The sequence below is a fragment of the Heterodontus francisci genome, chromosome 19 (genome assembly GCF_036365525.1).
Source record: "Heterodontus francisci isolate sHetFra1 chromosome 19, sHetFra1.hap1, whole genome shotgun sequence".
Classification (NCBI taxonomy): Eukaryota; Metazoa; Chordata; class Chondrichthyes; order Heterodontiformes; family Heterodontidae; genus Heterodontus; species Heterodontus francisci.
In genome coordinates, this window is record NC_090389.1 from 61681935 (window position 1) to 61699958 (window position 18024).

Genomic DNA, 18024 nt, shown 5'->3' on the forward strand with positions numbered 1-18024 from the left:
TCTCCTCCCCGTCCCCCCTCACTCTCTCTCCCCCCGTCCCCCTCTCTCTCTCTCCCCCCGTCCCCCTCTCTCTCTCTCTCCCCCCGTCCCCCTCTCTCTCTCTCCCCCCCGTCCCTCTCTCTCTCTCCCCCCGTCCCTCTCCGCGCTCCCGCCCGTCCCTCTCTCGCGCTCCCTTCTCCCCCGTCCCTACTCTCGCGCTCCCCCGTCCCTCTCTCCGCGCTCTCTCTCCCCCCCCCCCCCCCCCCGTCCCTCTCTCGCGCTCTTCTTCCCCCCCCCCCCCCCCCCGTCCCTCTCTCAGCGCGCTCTTCTTCCCCCCCCCCCCCCCCCCGTCCCTCTCGCGCTCTCTTCCCCGTCCCCCCCCCCCACGTCCCTCTCTCGTGCCTCTCCCGTCCCCCCGTCCCCCTCTCGCGCTCTCTCTCCCCCCCCCCAGTCCCTCTCTCGCGCTCTCTCTCTCTCCCCCCCCCCGTCCTCTCTCGCGCTCTCACTCCCCCCCCGTCCTCTCTCGCGCTCTCACTCCCCCCCCGTCCCTCTCTCGCGCTCTCGACTCCCCCCCCCCGTCCCTCTCTCCGCCTCATCCCTCGTTCACTCTCTCCTCTCACCCCCCCCGTCCCTCTCTCGCGCTCTCACTCCCCCCCGTCCTCTCTCGCGCTCTCACTCCCCCCCCGTCCCTCTCTCGCGCTCATCACTCCCCCCCCGTCCCTCTCCGCGCTCTTCTCTCCCCCCCCGTCCCTCTCTCGCGCTCTCACTCCCCCCCGTCCCTCTCTCGCGCTCTCACTCCCCCCCCGTCCCTCTCTCGCGCTCTCACTCCCCCCCGTCCCCTCTCTGCCTCTCACTCCCCCCCCGTCCCTCTCTCGCGCTCTCACACTCCCCCCCCCGTCCCTCTCTCGCGCTCTTCACTCCCCCCCCGTCCTCTCTCCGCTCTCACTCCCCCCCCCGTCCTCTCTCGCGCTCTCACTCCCCCCCCCCGTCCCTCTCTCGCGCTCTCACTCCCCCCCGTCCACTCTCTCGCGCTCTCACTCCCCCCCGTCCCTCTCTCGCGCTCTCACTCCCCCCCCGTCCCTCTCTCGCGCTCTCACTCCCCCCCCGTCCCTCTCTCGCGCTCTCACTCCCCCCCCCGTCCCTCTCTCGCGCTCTCACTCCCCCCCGTCCTCTCTCGCGCTCTCACTCCCCCCCCGTCCCTCTCTCGCGCTCTCTCACTCCCCCCCCGTCCCTCTCTCGCGCTCTCACTCCCCCCCCCGTCCCTCTCTCGCGCTCTCACTCCCCCCCCGTCCTCTCTCGCGCTCTCACTCCCCCCCCGTCCCTCTCTCGCGCTCTCACTCCCCCCCCCGTCCCTCTCTCGCGCTCTCACTCCCCCCCCGTCCCTCTCTCGCGCTCATCACTCCCCCCCCGTCCCTCTCTCGCGCTCTCACTCCCCCCCGTCCCTCTCTCGCGCTCTCACTCCCCCCCCGTCCCTCTCTCGCGCTCTCACTCCCCCCCCGTCCCTCTCTCGCGCTCTCACTCCCCCCCCCGTCCCCTCTCTCGCGCTCTCACTCCCCCCCGTCCCTCTCTCGCGCTCTCACTCCCCCCCGTCCCTCTCTCGCGCTCTCACTCCCCCCCCCGTCCCTCTCTCGCGCTCTCACTCCCCCCCCGTCCCTCTCTCGCGCTCTCACTCCCCCCCCGTCCCTCTCTCGCGCTCTCACTCCCCCCCGTCCCTCTCTCGCGCTCTCACTCCCCCCCCGTCCCTCTCTCGCGCTCTCACTCCCCCCCCGTCCCTCTCTCGCGCTCTCACTCCCCCCCCGTCCCTCTCTCGCGCTCTCACTCCCCCCCCGTCCCTCTCTCGCGCTCATCACTCCCCCCCCCGTCCCTCTCTCGCGCTCTCACTCCCCCCCCGTCCCTCTCTCGCGCTCTCACTCCCCCCCCGTCCCTCTCTCGCGCTCTCACTCCCCCCCCGTCCCTCTCTCGCGCTCTCACTCCCCCCCCGTCCCTCTCTCGCGCTCTCACTCCCCCCCGCTCCCTCTCTCGCGCTCTCACTCCCCCCCCGTCCCTCTCTCGCGCTCTCACTCCCCCCCCGTCCCTCTCTCGCGCTCTCACTCCCGTCCTCGCTCTCCCCCCCCGTCCCTCTCTCGCGCTCTCCACTCCCCCCCCGTCCCTCTCTCGCGCTCTCACTCCCCCCCCGTCCCTCTCTCGCGCTCTCACTCCCCCCCCGTCCCTCTCTCGCGCTCTCACTCCCCCCCGTCCCTCTCTCGCGCTCTCACTCCCCCCCCGTCCCTCTCTCGCGCTCTCACTCCCCCCGTCCCTCTCTCGCGCTCTCACTCCACCCCCCGTCCCTCTCTCGCGCTCTCACTCCACCCCCGTCCCTCTCTCGCGCTCTCACTCCACCCCCGTCCCTCTCTCGCGCTCTCACTCCACCCCCGTCCCTCTCTCGCGCTCTCACTCCACCCCCGTCCCTCTCTCGCGCTCTCACTCCACCCCCCGTCCCTCTCTCGCGCTCTCACTCCACCCCCGTCCCTCTCTCGCGCTCTCACTCCACCCCCGTCCCTCTCTCGCGCTCTCACTCCACCCCCGTCCCTCTCTCGCGCTCTCACTCCACCCCCGTCCCTCTCTCGCGCTCTCACTCACCCCCGTCCCTCTCTCGCGCTCTCACTACTCCACCCCCGTCCCTCTCTCGCTCTCACTCCCCGTCCTCTCTCGCGCTCACTCCACCCCGTCCCTCTCTCGCGCTCTCACTCCACCCCCGTCCCTCTCTCGCGCTCTCACTCCACCCCCGTCCCTCTCTTCGCGCTCTCACTCCACCCCGTCCTCTCTCGCGCTCTCACTCCACCCCGTCCCTCTCTCGCGCTCTCACTCCACCCCCGTCCCTCTCTCGCGCTCTCACTCCACCCCCGTCCCTCTCTCGCGCTCTCACTCCACCCCGTCCTCTCTCGCGCTCTCACTCCACCCCCGTCCCTCTCTCGCGCTCTCACTCCACCCCCGTCCCTCTCTCGGCTCTCACTCCACCCCGTCCCTCTCTCGCGCTCTCACTCCACCCCCGTCCCTCTCTCGCGCTCTCACTCCACCCCCGTCCCTCTCTCGCGCTCTCACTCCACCCCGTCCCTCTCTCGCGCTCTCACTCCACCCCCGTCCCTCTCTCGCGCTCTCACTCCACCCCCGTCCCTCTCTCGCGCTCTCACTCCACCCCCGTCCCTCTCTCGCGCTCTCACTCCACCCCGTCCCTCTCTCGCGCTCTCACTCCACCCCCGTCCCTCTCTCGCGCTCTCACTCCACCCCCGTCCCTCTCTCGCGCTCTCACTCCACCCCCGTCCCTCTCTCGCGCTCTCACTCCACCCCCGTCCCTCTCTCGCGCTCTCACTCCACCCCGTCCCTCTCTCGCGCTCTCACTCCACCCCCGTCCCTCTCTCGCGCTCTCACTCCACCCCGTCCTCTCTCGCGCTCTCACTCCACCCCCGTCCCTCTCTCGCGCTCTCACTCCACCCCCGTCCCTCTCTCGCGCTCTCACTCCACCCCCGTCCCTCTCTCGCGCTCTCACTCCACCCCCGTCCCTCTCTCGCGCTCTCACTCCACCCCCCGTCCCTCTCTCGCGCTCTCACTCCACCCCCGTCCCTCTCTCGCGCTCTCACTCCACCCCCGTCCCTCTCTCGCGCTCTCACTCCACCCCGTCCCTCTCTGCGCTCTCACTCCACCCCGTCCCTCTCTCGCGCTCTCACTCCACCCCCGTCCCTCTCTCGCGCTCTCACTCCACCCCGCCTCTCCCCCTCTCTCGCGCTCTCTCTCCCCCCCTCCGTCCCTCTCTCGCGCTCTCTCTCCCCCCCTCCGTCTCCTCGCGCTCTCTCTCCCCCCCCTCCGTCCCTCTCGCGCTCTCTCTCCCCCCCGTCCTTCCTCTCTCTCACCCCCTCCGTCCCTCTCTCGCTCTCTCTCCCCCCCTCCGTCCCTCTCTCTCGCGCTCTCACTCCACCCCCGTCCCTCTCTCGCGCTCTCACTCCACCCCCGTCCCTCTCTCGCGCTCTCACTCCACCCCCGTCCCTCTCAGTCCCCCGTCCCTCTCTCGCGCTCTCACTCCCCGTCCCTCCTCGCGCTCTCACTCCACCCCCGTCCCTCTCTCGCGCTCTCACTCCACCCCCGTCCCTCTCTCGCTCTCTCTCCCCCCCTCCGTCCCTCTCTCTCTCTCTCTCCCCCCCTCCGTCCCTCTCTCTCCCCCCCCTCCGTCCCTCTCTCTCTCTCTCTCCCCCCCTCCGTCCCTCTCTCTCTCTCTCTCCCCCCCTCCGTCCCTCTCTCTCTCTCTCCCTCCCTCCGTCCCTCTCTCTCTCTCTCCCTCCCTCCGTCCCTCTCTCTCTCTCTCTCCCTCCCTCCGTCTCTCTCTCTCTCTCCCTCCCCTCCGTCCCTCTCTCTCTCTCCCCCCCTCCGTCCCTCTCTCTCTCTCCCCCCTCCGTCCCTCTCTCTCTCTCCCCCCCTCCGTCCCTCTCTCTCTCTCCCCCCTCCGTCCCTCTCTCTCTCTCCCCCCCTCCGTCCCTCTCTCTCTCTCCCCCCCTCCGTCCCTCTCTCTCTCTCCCCCCCCCGTCCCTCTCTCTCTCTCCCCCCCCTCCGTCCCTCTCTCTCCTCTCCCCCCCCTCCGTCCCTCTCTCGCGCTCTCTCTCCCCCCCCCCCCTCTCTCTCTCCCCCCCGTCCCCCTCTCTCTCTCTCCCCCCGTCCCCTCTCTCTCTCTCCCCCCGTCCCCCTCTCTCTCTCTCCCCCCGTCCCCCTCTCTCTCCTCTCCCCCGTCCCCCTCTCTCTCTCTCCCCCCGTCCCCCTCTCTCTCTCTCCCCCCGTCCCCCTCTCTCTCTCTCCCCCCGTCCCCCTCTCTCTCTCTCCCCCCGTCCCCCTCTCTCTCTCTCCCCCCGTCCCCCTCTCTCTCTCTCCCCCGTCCCCCTCTCTCTCTCTCCCCCCGTCCCCCTCTCTCTCTCTCCCCCGTCCCCCTCTCTCTCTCTCCCCCCGTCCCCCTCTCTCTCTCTCTCCCCCGTCCCCCTCTCTCTCTCTCCCCCCGTCCCCCTCTCTCTCTCTCCCCCGTCCCCCTCTCTCTCTCTCCCCCCGTCCCCCTCTCTCTCTCTCCCCCCGTCCCCTCTCTCTCTCTCCCCCGTCCCCCCTCTCTCTCTCCCCCGTCCCCCTCTCTCTCTCTCCCCCCGTCCCCCTCTCTCTCTCTCCCCCCGTCCCCCTCTCTCTCTCTCCCCCCGTCCCCCTCTCTCTCTCTCCCCCGTCCCCCTCTCTCTCTCTCCCCCCGTCCCCTCTCCTCTCTCTCTCTCTCCCCCGTCCCCCTCTCTCTCTCTCCCCCCGTCCCCCTCTCTCTCTCTCCCCCCGTCCCCCTCTCTCTCTCTCCCCCCGTCCCCCTCTCTCTCTCTCCCCCCGTCCCCCTCTCTCTCTCTCCCCCCCGTCCCCCTCTCTCTCTCTCCCCCCGTCCCCCTCTCTCTCTCTCCCCCCGTCCCCCTCTCTCTCTCTCTCCCCCGTCCCCCTCTCTCTCTCTCCCCCGTCCCCCCCTCCCTCTCTCTCCCCCCGTCCCCCCCTCCCTCTCTCTCTCTTCCTCCCCCCCCGTCCCTCTCTCTCTTCCCCCCGTCCGTCCCCCCCGTCCCTCTCTCTCTTCCCTCCCCCCCCCCCCCCCGTCCCTCTCTCTCTTCCCTCCCCCCCCCCCCGTCCCTCTCTCTCTTCCCCCCCCCGTCCCTCTGTCTGTCCTCTGTCTGTCCCTCTGTCTGTCTCTCTCTCTGTCTCTCTCTCTGTCTCTCTCTCTGTCTCTCTCTCTGTCTCTCTATCTGTCTCTCTATCTGTCTCTCTATCTGTCTCTGTCTCTGTCTCTGTCTCTGTCTCTGTCTCTCCCCCCCCCCCCCCCCGTCTGTCTCTCTCTCTCTCTCTCTCTCTGTCTCTCTCTCTCTCTCCCCCGTCCCCGTCCCCCCCTCTCGCTGAATTTAACGCCCGGACCTCAACTTTTTTTCTTCGTTCACCGACCGGCAGTTGGCCAATATGACAGGAGCATGCAGCTGTCGACCCTTGAAATGGTTCCTGGCAATCAGGAGTCGGGAGGGAGTGAGAGATTGGGGTTTGCAGGGGAGGGGCAGGGTGGTCATCCATCGCGGGCAGTAGGTAGCCTGTCATGGGGGAGTGGGTCATAATAAAATTGTAATGCAGCTTTTTTATATAATACAGGTTCGATATCCAAATTGCAACTGTCCGAAAACTGGAATTGTCTGAAAACCGGACGTTTTGAATATCATCAAAACCCATTTTGTTGAATAGTGCCCTCTAGAGGCAAGACTAAAGAACAACTAAGCTGGTCAAGCCAGTCACTTTTGTGCTCACTGAACTTACCCGTAGACTGTTAATGTTTAAACCAGCAGCAGTGGTGTTTTTCTATATAGTTGCAGCAAGATATGGAGTTCTTTTTCTGGACAGTTTAAGTTACTGAATAAAAATTCTGAACCATTGAAATTCCTTCGGTCAAGGGTACTTTTTTGCATCAATTCATTCATCGATACTTTATTTATTTTTCATAGTTTATCTCATGTACAGATATCTCTTATTCATTGATTTTAGCCTGGGATAGGCAACCAATTTTTTTGTCCAAAATTCAGGAAAATCCAGAATCTGGCGCGGTGTCAATCCTGAGGGTGGCGGATTTTGGATATCGGACTTGTATATCCTTGTAAGTGCTTGATGGTAAACTGTCCTGACAAGTGTCTGCTAGAAATCAAATCACAAAAATTGACTTTGTACTGTGGATCCAAAAAAGTGCCTATTTTCACATTTCTATAATGACACATTGGAGCACTCTTGATTTAATGAGTAGCAGAAGCCGCATTTTAGTGCACAATTGTGGATCAAGCAGCTAATTCACCTTTTATTCTATCACCACATCCTCAGACACCTGTATTCTATTTTGCTATTCGTAGATAGTAGGAGCCCTGCACTTAGTTAAGCAAGCCAAATTGACACATTCAGTTGTGGGACAAGCAGTGATAGACAAATGTGTGTTTATTTTAAATAAAACTCTATAGTTTACAAATCCAGAAGAGACAGGATATACCTGTAGTTAGGTTGTACTTGGACAAGTGCAGAGAAGTATTTTTTCAGTTAGATACAGTTGGGTAGTACTGCACAAACATGGGAGTAAGTCTTAATGTTGATAGGTGATTAGGAACTGCGGAAAGGTCAGGAAGGCTGGGACAAATTATTTACTGGGTGCAGACGACCTCCTCTTAAGATGGTGGCTCTAATGGGTTGGACAAGGGACTAGTTGAGATGCTCATGGCGTCGGAACATAAGGGACCCCAAACATCGTGCTGGATGTGCAGTTCCAAATGCAGTTGGTGGAATATCAGATTTGACCAGGATTTTGCCCACATTTTTATTGTAGACGTGAGTGGAGAACAGATCTCTACCACAGCTGATTGTGTCATTCACTGGGCAACAGACCAGGTGTACATGCAGATTTTGAGGTGTTAATGCTACAGGTGGCCTCCAGGCTTTTTGTGCAGAATAACTGTGGGTGGGTGTAGGATCAGAACTTGTGCACCTGTTCGTCCACAATTGTCCAGACGGGCTGGATTTGTTGAGTATCTGCAGAGTTAGGTATGTTCACTAATTTTGAGATGTTGTCTTTCATTGCTTTGGTTGGAAATCGTGATGATTAGCCTTAATGCTGCTTTTCACTTCATGATTTTACTTTTACTGAGGTTGAACTTTGCCTTTTCACATTGTCAAGCTCAATAACTCCTCTAAAGTACTATCCTCAATATACCTAGTACGCTGTTCAAATTTTGCAAGTTTTAAGGTGGGAATGAATGCTTGAAATTTTTAAAAGGAAATTAATAGTAACAGCAGGTTTTTAATTTGGGTACTTTTCAATTTTAGTCTTATCAAATTTCGAATTGTAACCAATTCAAACTTCGTTTTTACATCCAGGGTACATTGTTGACCATTGTTCGAATTTCGTAGTATTAAAATGAGGGATGGGATAAAATGGGAGCTGGAGGGAACAGAGGAATTGTCAGTTGTATTATTTGCATTTTACTTAGCTTCAAAATGTGAAATACCAAAGAAGTATAAATGTATTTTAGTCTGCATTGCCAGCAGACACTTGTGCACTAAACTGGTGTAATTTGATTTCTTCAATGTTGACTATAAAGCTTTCTGCTTGAAAAGTTGAGAGCATTGACTAAGCCTGAAATTTGCAGCAAACTTGAATTGTTTTATTAATGTTTTCCATCAGACTCTCATGTAATGGGGAGGACATTTTTTTACATTATAACATTTATGCAATATTGATGTTTTGGTTGCAGATTGACTCTGGTTTCTTTCAAGAATGTGATTCCAAGACTGTTGCCAAGTCGATACGAGACAGAGTAGCCTTAATTAAGTGGAGAAGGGAAAGATGTCAGCAAGTAAATGTGACTAATGCACAAGGAGAAAAGGAGGAATTGGAAAAACAGAAAAATTGCTTCCATCAAGTTGTTGGTACAACCCAGTCAGGCCTGCAAATCCCCCCAGAATTGGAAGAGCCTGAAGCTGACCAACATGTGCGTCCGAATCTGCTCATCAATGCCACATCTGTTATGTGTAAGTGTCGTTATTTGATTTTGACGTTCTTTGTGTTGGGAAATACAATGGGATCATATTTTTAAAATTCTGTCTGGGATTTAATGAAACTAATCATTTTTAATAAAAACAGATTATATTCACTGTTATCTGTCATTTGAGATTTATGTTTGGTCATCATGGAAATTTTGAAATCAGTATTGCAAAAAATGTTTTTCTCTCCCTCTACCATATTTATATAAAGCTTCTATAGGGACCTCAACATGAATAGTCTTGGAGAGTACAATTTGCTTCAGTTCCAGCAAAACCTGACTAAATGTTAGAATCTCTCTAACCTCCTGAGATGCCTGTCTTACTCAACCTGTTATAAATTCCCCAGTGGTTTCATTTTAAGATTAAGTGTGTGATCTTTTCCATAAAGCACAACGTCTCCTTCTCACAGGAAAAGAATTGCGTTACTAGGGAAGATGCACACATACAGGCATTTCATTAGGCCCAATTCGTCAGATTCATTCATCAATAAGATGTCCAAATTAGCGTTGCTGTTGGCATTTCCCAAATCTGTCAATCAAGGAGAGTTCTCGGGTTAGTGTGGCTGATATTCAGACAGCTAAAAAAAACTATAACAGTCCATTAGATATAAAGCTGTGATCTGCAACCAAGGTATTATGTTTGGGCTATGCTATGCTCCTCTATTGACTGGAGACGAGCTTCACTGAGAATCATCATATTTATAATGTGGTTTAAAAACTGCTTTGAAACGCTTCAAACTTTTAGCATTGGTCTTAAGATGAGTGTACTGAATAGACTGCTCAAGCACACATGCACGGGACTTCGAACCATCAATCTTCAACTCCTCACGCCAAACCTCCTGCATCTTCCAGGTAGTGCAAATGGAGCAGTATGAATGCATTTTCTGCTTCCAGGAATCCACCAGTACTTAACAATATATTACTCCAATATGGCATTATATCTGATTATTGGTTCATTTATCGAAAGGTACTTTTGCTATATGTGCTTTCCATCAAGTATGAATACCCGGGTTCGGTTCTGGGTATTGCCTGTGCGGAGTTTGCAAGTTCTCCCTGTGACCGCGTGGGTTTCCTCCGGGTGCTCCGGTTTCCTCCTGCATGCCAAAGACTTGTGGGTTGACAGATAAATTGGCCATTGTTAAAAAAAAATAATAATTGCCCCTAGTGTAGGTAGGTGGTAGGAGATTTGAGGGAAGGTGGGAATGTGAGAGGGAAAAAATTGGATTAATGTAGGATTAGTATAAATGGGTGGTTGATGGTTGGTGCGGACTCGTTGGGCTGAAGGGCCTGTTTCGGTGCTGTATCTCTCTATGACTCTATTTTCAACTGGTTTGAAGGCTATTGCATATGATTGGCCCAAATTTTGTTCCTCTGTGCTTTCTCCTAATACATCAAAATAAAATGCATACTTTTTGTCAGGCTGTACCAGTATATCCACTAAATAACCAAAAGAACTGTGAACAAAATACTAAACATTATATCAAACTATTGAATTAAAAGCAAGTAACAGGCAAAAATGTATAGAAAAAATAGTACGCAAAACAAGGAAGCCAAAAATAGAGAGCAAGTGATTAGATATAATGAAAATTAGCCAGGAGAGAGAACACAGATGATTAAACTTGAAAAGGATGTAGTTACGAATAGTTAGCGACCAAAATTTACTGGACCCGGACCTGAGCCCATCACTCTATTTCCCCTTTTGCTTTTTTTTTTACTTTTCTCTTTACCCCTCCAAGACTCCCCTCTCTTATCGGCAGGCTGTCTTTCATAGGGTCGAGGGAGCAGGGGGTGGGTCGCATGAACAAGGAGTGCTCAGAGATGGCATGAGGGGGGATAGGAGAGAAACTAGAGAAAGATGCAAATTCAGGGCTAGGGTAGCAAGGAACTTTTGAGGAAGTGTTGCCCGGTGCACTAGTAGAAGCGAGGGATGCATCAGAGGCAGCTGATCAGATGGACTCGATCTTAGTGACGGAAACCATTGTTTTCGGTCCCCGCTCCAAACTCTCTTCCCTAGCTACTGATTCCATCCCTCTCCCTGGCAACAGTCTGAGACTAAACCAGTCTGTTGTCAACCTTGGTGTCATATTTGACCCCAAGGTGAACTTCCAACCTCATATTCGTGCCATCACCACCTATTTCCACCTCCATGACATTGCCCAACTTCACCCCATCTTAACTTATCTACTGCTGAAGCCCTCATTCATGCCTTTGTTACCTCTAAACGTGACTATTTTAATGCATTCCTGGTTGGTCTCCCACATTGTACCCTCTGTAAACTTGAGGTCATCCAAAATTTTGCTGTCCATGTCTTAACTCGCACAAAGTCCTGTTTGCCTATCACCCCTGAGCTTGCTGACTTACATTGGCTCCCAGTCAAGCAACGCCCTGATGTTAAAATTCTCATCCTTGTTTTCAAATCCCTCCAAGACTTCACCTCTCCCTATCTTTGTAATCTCCTCAAGCCCCACAAAACTTTGATATCTGCGTTCATCTAATTCTGACCTCTTGAGCATCCCCTATTTTAATCACTCCACCATTGCTGGCTGCACCTTAGTTTGCCTAGGCTCTAAGCTCTGGATTTCCTTCCTGCATCTCTACACACCTCTCCTCACTTTCCTCCTTTAAGACACTCCTTAAAATCTACCTCTCTGATCAAGCCTTTGGTCATCTGTTGCAATAGCTCCTTCTGTGGCTCAATGTCATATTTTTGTTTAATAATGCTTCTGTGAAGCGCCTTGGAAAGTTTTATTACATTAAAGGCGTTATATAAATATAAGTTGTTGAAAGAGGAACAGAGTATGGATTGAAAAGGAAATGTGGATTTGTAAATATGGTAGTATCCCTTCTTCAAAGTCACTCATGCAGTCAGAATTTGCTGTTTTCATAATTGAAATTTGTTTTCATTTTGAAATAGCCATAATGCCATGTTAATCCACATTTAGAGTCTGTTCACCCTACCAGAAATGCCTACTCCCAATTGCCAACATTCCCTAAATAGGAAATTTGTGCTTTTGCTCACAAATGTAACTTAAGTCAGTGATGATTCAAAGAATATGAGCATAAATAATAATTAGAAAATGGCTTTAAAATGAATGCACAATGTTGTATATACTTCTAGTCTGTATTTGAACATTGTTCCTCCTTAACTAAACTGCCTAAATGACCAGGGTTCTGTAGAAAATCTACTCTGTGGTTAAAATGTTCCATTCTGATCCATTTTGGAAAGAGCTGTATAATGCAGGAGGCAGATAAATGGAGGAGGTTTCCTATTATCTATATTGACTTTATCATTCTTTCGCATCTTTAGAAATGAGAATTGTTAAATTGATTTTTGCGGCATATCAAGTGTGTAGACTTATCTGTCAGGAATTAGCAAAATACAGAATCTTTTGGAAGAATCCTTGCTGTAAATTTGACAAGGACACATAAAAGCTACGATGGCTCAATGAGGAACAACATGCTGTGGAGTTAAAGCACTGCTTTAGAAATCCGTAGAATAGCCACTGGATTTCAACATACTAATGATATCTTGCTGTAGGAAATCTTTCTCCCCCCAAAAAATTACAAACCCTGAAACCTTCTGTCTTATTTCAGTAGTACGTAAGATTAATGGAGTTTTGAAAAGACATATCCAATTGTATTTTCATAACCTAATATTCTGGTCTGACCATTTCTGTTGAAACTGGTTTACAATGGAACTGTTGATCACTAAATAACAACATGATTGACTCAATAAGGAGTGTTAAAAGGGAAAGAGAAGTACATTCAATGTACAATACTTGCACTGTTGTGTGTTTTCTCTCTCACAGTTACTCTCTCACTGTCACACTCTCTCACTCCTCCATCACCCTCACCAAAAATTTTCAGTGTTTCTTAACATGCAAGTAGAGCTTCCATGATCATTTTTAGTTTTAGTGGAGTGAATGCTAGGCTGTACTGATTGATGTCAGCTGTGTAGCAACATATTGGAAAATTATTTTCATTAGCTTTATTTCCTCATTTTTGGGACTCTAAGAGGAGAAACTCTAAAAATTGTATTAAAACTTTGTTGACATAAAAGGTCGATATTTTGACATGCTACCAAACTTGGAGGTGTGGCAGACAGTGAGGATGATACCAATCAGCTGCAACAAGACATAGATAGATTAACAGAATGGGCAGACAAGTGGCAGAAGGAATTTAATGCAGAGAAATGTGAGGTGATTCATTTTGGCAAAAGGGATAGAGGAGGCCAATATAGACTAAATGATACAGTTCTGAAGAGTATACAGGAAGAGAGGGACCTGGGGTTCATGTGCATAGATCTTTGAAGGTGGCAGGATATATTGAGAGAGTAGTTAGCAAAGCATATGGGATCTTGGGATTCATAAATAGAGGTATTGAGTACAAAAGCAGGGAGGTTATGCTGAACCTGTATAAAGCTTTAGTTAGGTCACAAAGTATTGCATCCAGTTCTGGTCGTCATATTTTAGGAAGGATGTGAGGGTCCTTGAAAGGGTGCAAAGGAGATCTACCAGAATGGTTCCAGGGATGAGGGATTTTAACAATAACGTTGGGTTGGAGAAGCTGTGGCTCTCCTTGGAGAGAGAGATTGAGGGGAGATTTACTAGTGGTGTACAAGATTATGACCGGTTTGGATAGGGTAGATAAGGAGAAGCTATTCCTAGTAGCTGATGGTACAAGGATAGGGGACACAGATTTAAGGTTTTGGGCAAGAAATGCAGGGGGATGTGAGGAAGAACTCTTTTTACACAGCGAGTGGTAATGACCTGGAACTCTGTGCCGATGAGTATGGTGGAAGCAGAGATGATAAATGATTTCAAAAGGAAATTGGATGGGTACTTGAGGGAAATAAACTTACAGGGCTATAGTTTAAAAAGCGAGGAAATGGGACTGATTGATTTGAAAAAAGAACAGTACAGCACAGGAACAGGCCATTCGGCCCTCCAAGCCTGCGCCGATCTTGATGCCTGCTTTACAGAGAGCTGGCATAGACTCAATGGACCGAATGGCCGCCTCTTGTGCCATGGTGACTCTACGCTATTGTATTTTTTCACATAATCTAATTGTGAATTAACTCTTCTAGAATGTATATTGCTGTGTAACATATTGCCACTGACCACAAGGAAGCAGCTATTTAAATGTATACATTCTGCTAATTTGAATATTTTAATCCAGGTCCCATCACCCTGTGGTGGGGAGCCGCAATGCCACTGGGAAGATTGGGCCCGGTCCTCCTGGCATTGGTCTCCATGGCGGGCCACTGCCGGAACAATCTTTTGGCCCTCTCCCCACCACGGAGCCTGAGGTCGGGAGCTTTGTAAAATCCCGGCCATTGTGTTTATTTCTTTGCCCTGTATTATTGTGTTTCCCTCCAGGTGTCCCCTCCCCCAATTATGTAACCCTTTTCTGAAGCTGGCGACACTCTGTCCAAGCCTATTTTTATTTTCTGATTGTCACAAAACTAATTCGTGCTACTGTGTTTTTTAAAAAAAAAAATGGGGCAATATATGAAAAGAAAAATGGAAAGCCACAAGGTTACAGCCGAATTGAAGAACACAGAGGACATATTAAATTCCAAAAATGGATTTTGAGTTGCATGTGAGTCCTAAGACTTGGGGCTGAATTTTACCTCCCCCAAAGAGCGGGAAGGTGGCGGTGGGGGAGGGTGGCATAAAATGGAGCAGGGAGCTCCAGTGGCCCTTCCTGACCAGCTCCCGCCGGCAAAAACGGCCCGCCTGCCCCAGGCCAGTCAAGGCTCTTAAGTGGCAACTTAATAAGGGCCTTTGCCCACCTCCACAGGGATTTTACCCGTGGCTGGTCGGGTGGCCGAGGACCGAGAAGCTGCCTGACAACCACCCCCCTTTCTCCCCCAATCGACAGTGCTTGCCTCGCCAAGGGCCCGACCGATTACCCCTGGGGAGGCAACCAAAACTTACCTTGGTTCCGGGCTCCCCATTTTTACTTCATGCTGGGCTGAAGTCCCAGCAGTGGCCACCATTCCTGGTGGCGCTACTAGGCCTAGGAGCTGCTGGCCCGCTGATTTGGCCGGCAGCTCTGTTCGACGGGACTTCCCACCTCAAGCGGGTGGAAGTCCCGCCTCAGAGCAATTAACGCTCAGGGACCCACAAAATACGGGTCGGTGGCCGGCTCCCGTCTGCCTGGGTTAAAATCCCAGCATTAGAGTCTTTGATTTTTGCCCTTATCAGCATATACTGTCCTTGGTTGTTCAAGTATTAGGCTCACTATTTATAAATTGTTCTGTGTTTATAATTTCTGAATAGATTTCTTGCCAACTGGTTGTAACTTTGAATAAACATGCAACCATCTAAATTCGTAATAATGAAAAAATACTGCAGTCATTTAAAAGAGTGGTCTTTCTCAAGTCAGCTATAGTTTATCCCTTTTATTCACGCATGTTCTTGTGATAATATGATCACGGAAAGAGAAACTGTCCAATAAAAGTAATTATTTTATTACCTTTTTATTTAAACCAGCACTTTACCACCACAATTGGAGTGGTAATTTGCTTGTTGCACCAAAATAGAACCGTTCTGTGCTCTTGCCTGGGAGCAAGCATAAGAAGACAAGGTGCTTTCAGGTTTCTGCCAGTGGTACTTTTGAGTTACCTAGAAACCGTAAATAAGAATGGGCTGTCATGACTTGCTGTCATGCCTCAGGAAGTACCGATTGCAATTATCCAAAAATGAGTTTGAGAACATATAGGAGCAGTGGTGTTTGTTCTGAAGACTTGATACTTTATGGCACAGGATACTGCCATCTATCATTTGGATTGTCAGAATTGACTCGCCCAGTTTATATTGTGTTTGTGTTTTTACAAATATTTATGTGGACTTGCAAACAAATGTTGTTATTTAACAACTGTGTATTTTAAAGCTGACAGCACTTGTGACAGTGGGCAAGGATCAACACTTTATTCTGACTCCCAAGGAAGCCAACAGAGTGTAGTTTGCTCATCTGTTCACGAGCCGATGCCCCCTGGAGTACAGCAGATCTGCAGTCCACCTCAGAGTGAGATTCAAGCACCTTCCATTAGCTCACAGCAACTGTTGGCTCACTACCAGCACACATCTACGGTACGTTTTATCATTTTTAAAATACTATTTCAAGTATTTTTGTGAAAAGAAAGTGTCTGCATTATTGTAAAGTCAAATTCTTCCTTTTTTCAGTTGAGGTGACCGTCTGCTAAAATTGCAGTTCAGGACCAATAAATATTAACAAAAATTATGTAATTGAATTTCATCCCAAAGCTGATTATGATTCTATGAATTTATCTGACTCTAAATGGCGACACCGAATATAGCATGATCTGTTATGTCATCAAAGTAATTAAGTTTAATGTCTGTAAATTGTAATGTTTAAGATCTCTATAACGCAGTTAGTTTCATTAGCAGGTCCTTAATAGCATTATTCACTGGAAAGTTTCAAGATTCACTGAGGATATTTTGAGTATTCCAAAATATAGTTTCACTGTGGCCTTGAGCTGAAATATCTGGAGGGAAAGAAGGAAGAAAAAAAAGTTTTAAAATAAAATAGCTTTGCAAACATTACTGTACTGTGGCTGGGCTGGCCTGGCCTGGCCATGTTTGTTTCAGATATCTTTACTGTATGGATTGTGGTGTTGTAACCTATTGTCTTGGCTTGCAAGTTGTGGCTTATTGTTTTTTTGGGAATTTTGAGGTTTGAAGACAACATTTGGTGTCATATTTTAGCCTTGTGAAAGTTGAGATGAAGGCCACCCACCACATATTGAATCATTTTAAAGTCTACTACGTATTGAATTTTTAATAAATTTTAAATGCCCTTTGTGGGGCCCTAACCTTTCCATGCATAGTTAAAGTGAGGAATTTTATCTCCCAACTTTTTAACTGGAAATGTCTGTGACTTTGCAAGCAAGCAATTTTTCTCTTTTAATTTATTATAAAATTACAATTGTATTCTGTTTGCTTACTTTGAATTTTGAGGTTGCTTTGTTGATTAGTTCTGGAAACTTGACGATACAAGATAGATATCAACAGTAAATGTTTAATCGTGTTTTTTCTATTTACGTTAATGAACTTGGGGCATCCTTATTACTGAAGTGTTATTTTTCTATTGGGGCCATGGAGCAGTAGGATGTGAATTTGTAGGTTCTTGCTGTCGGCTGTGCTGCCAAGAGGAACAGTCAAGTTAAGTTTCACTGCTTCCCTATAATAAATTAGGTAAATTTGGAAGATGAATCATACTTGGCATTCTTGAAGCATCACTTAGTGGCCAGCTCAAGAATAGAATTGGAAGAAGCCTGGAAACAGGCCTCCCAGTTGTTCTGTAAGCTGGAGAATGATGCATGGCAAAGGAAATAAAACTATTGGAACAAAAAGCAAGCTATTCTAGAACAAACAAAGAACAGTACAGCACAGGAACAGGCCATTCGACCCTCCAAGCCTGCGCTGATCTTGATGCCTACCTAAACTAAAACCGTCTGCACTTCCGGGGACCATATCCCTCTATTCCCATCCCATTCATGTATTTGTCAAGATGCCTCTTAAACGTCGCTATTGTACCTGCTTCCACCACCTCCCCTGGCAGCAAGTTCCAGGCACTCGCCACCCTCTGTGTAAAGAACTTGCCTCGCACATCCCCTCTAAACTTTGCCCCTCTCACCTTAAACCTATGTCCCCTAGTAACTGACTCTTCCACTCTGGGAAAAAGCTTCTGACTATCCACTCTGTCCATGCCGCTCATAACTTTGTAAACCTCTATCATGTCACCCCTCCACCTCAGTCGTTCCAGTGAAAACAATCCGAGTTTATCCAACCTCTCCTCATAGCTAATGCCCTCCAGACCAGGCACCATCCTGGTAAACCTCTTCTGTACTCTCTCCAAAGCCTCCACGTCCTCCTGGTAGTGTGGTGACCAGAATTGCACGCAATATTCCAAGTGTGGCCTAACTAAGGTTCTGTACAGCTGCAGCATGACTCACCAATTTTTATACTCTATGCCCCGACCGATGAAGGCAAGCATGCCGTATGCCTTCTTGACTACCTTATCCACCTGCGTTGCCACTTTCAGTGACCTGTGGACCTGTACGCCCAGATCTCTCTGCCTGTCAATACTCCTAAGGGTTCTGCCATTTACTGTATACTTCCCACCTGCATTAGACCTTCCAAAATGCATTACCTCACATTTGTCTGGATTAAACTCCATCTGCCATTTCTCCGCCCAAGTCTCCAACTGATCTACATCCTGCTGTATCCTCTAACAATCCTCAACACTATCCGCAACTCCACCAACCTTTTGTGTCGTCCACAAACTTACTAATCAGACCAGCTACATTTTCCTCTAAACCATTTATATATACTAGAAACAGCAAAGGTCCCAGCACTGATCCCTGCGGAACACCACTAGTCACATCCCTCCATTCAGAAAAGCACCCTTCCACTGCTACCCTCAGTCTTCT

The 18024-nt window shown here is 50.7% G+C and overlaps 1 protein-coding gene across 4 annotated transcripts in view; it reads left to right on the forward strand.

Moving 5' to 3' along the window:
- The window catches only part of LOC137380107 (serine/threonine-protein kinase WNK2-like), a 258006-nt gene that overhangs the window by 135561 nt on the left and 104421 nt on the right, over positions 1 to 18024 (forward strand). For all 4 annotated transcript variants that reach the window (XM_068051757.1, XM_068051760.1, XM_068051761.1 and 1 more), the window contains exons 7-8: positions 8277 to 8553; positions 15462 to 15661. In XM_068051757.1, the coding sequence (XP_067907858.1) occupies positions 8277 to 8553; positions 15462 to 15661 (477 nt within the window). The remainder of the gene's footprint in view (positions 1 to 8276; positions 8554 to 15461; positions 15662 to 18024) is intronic.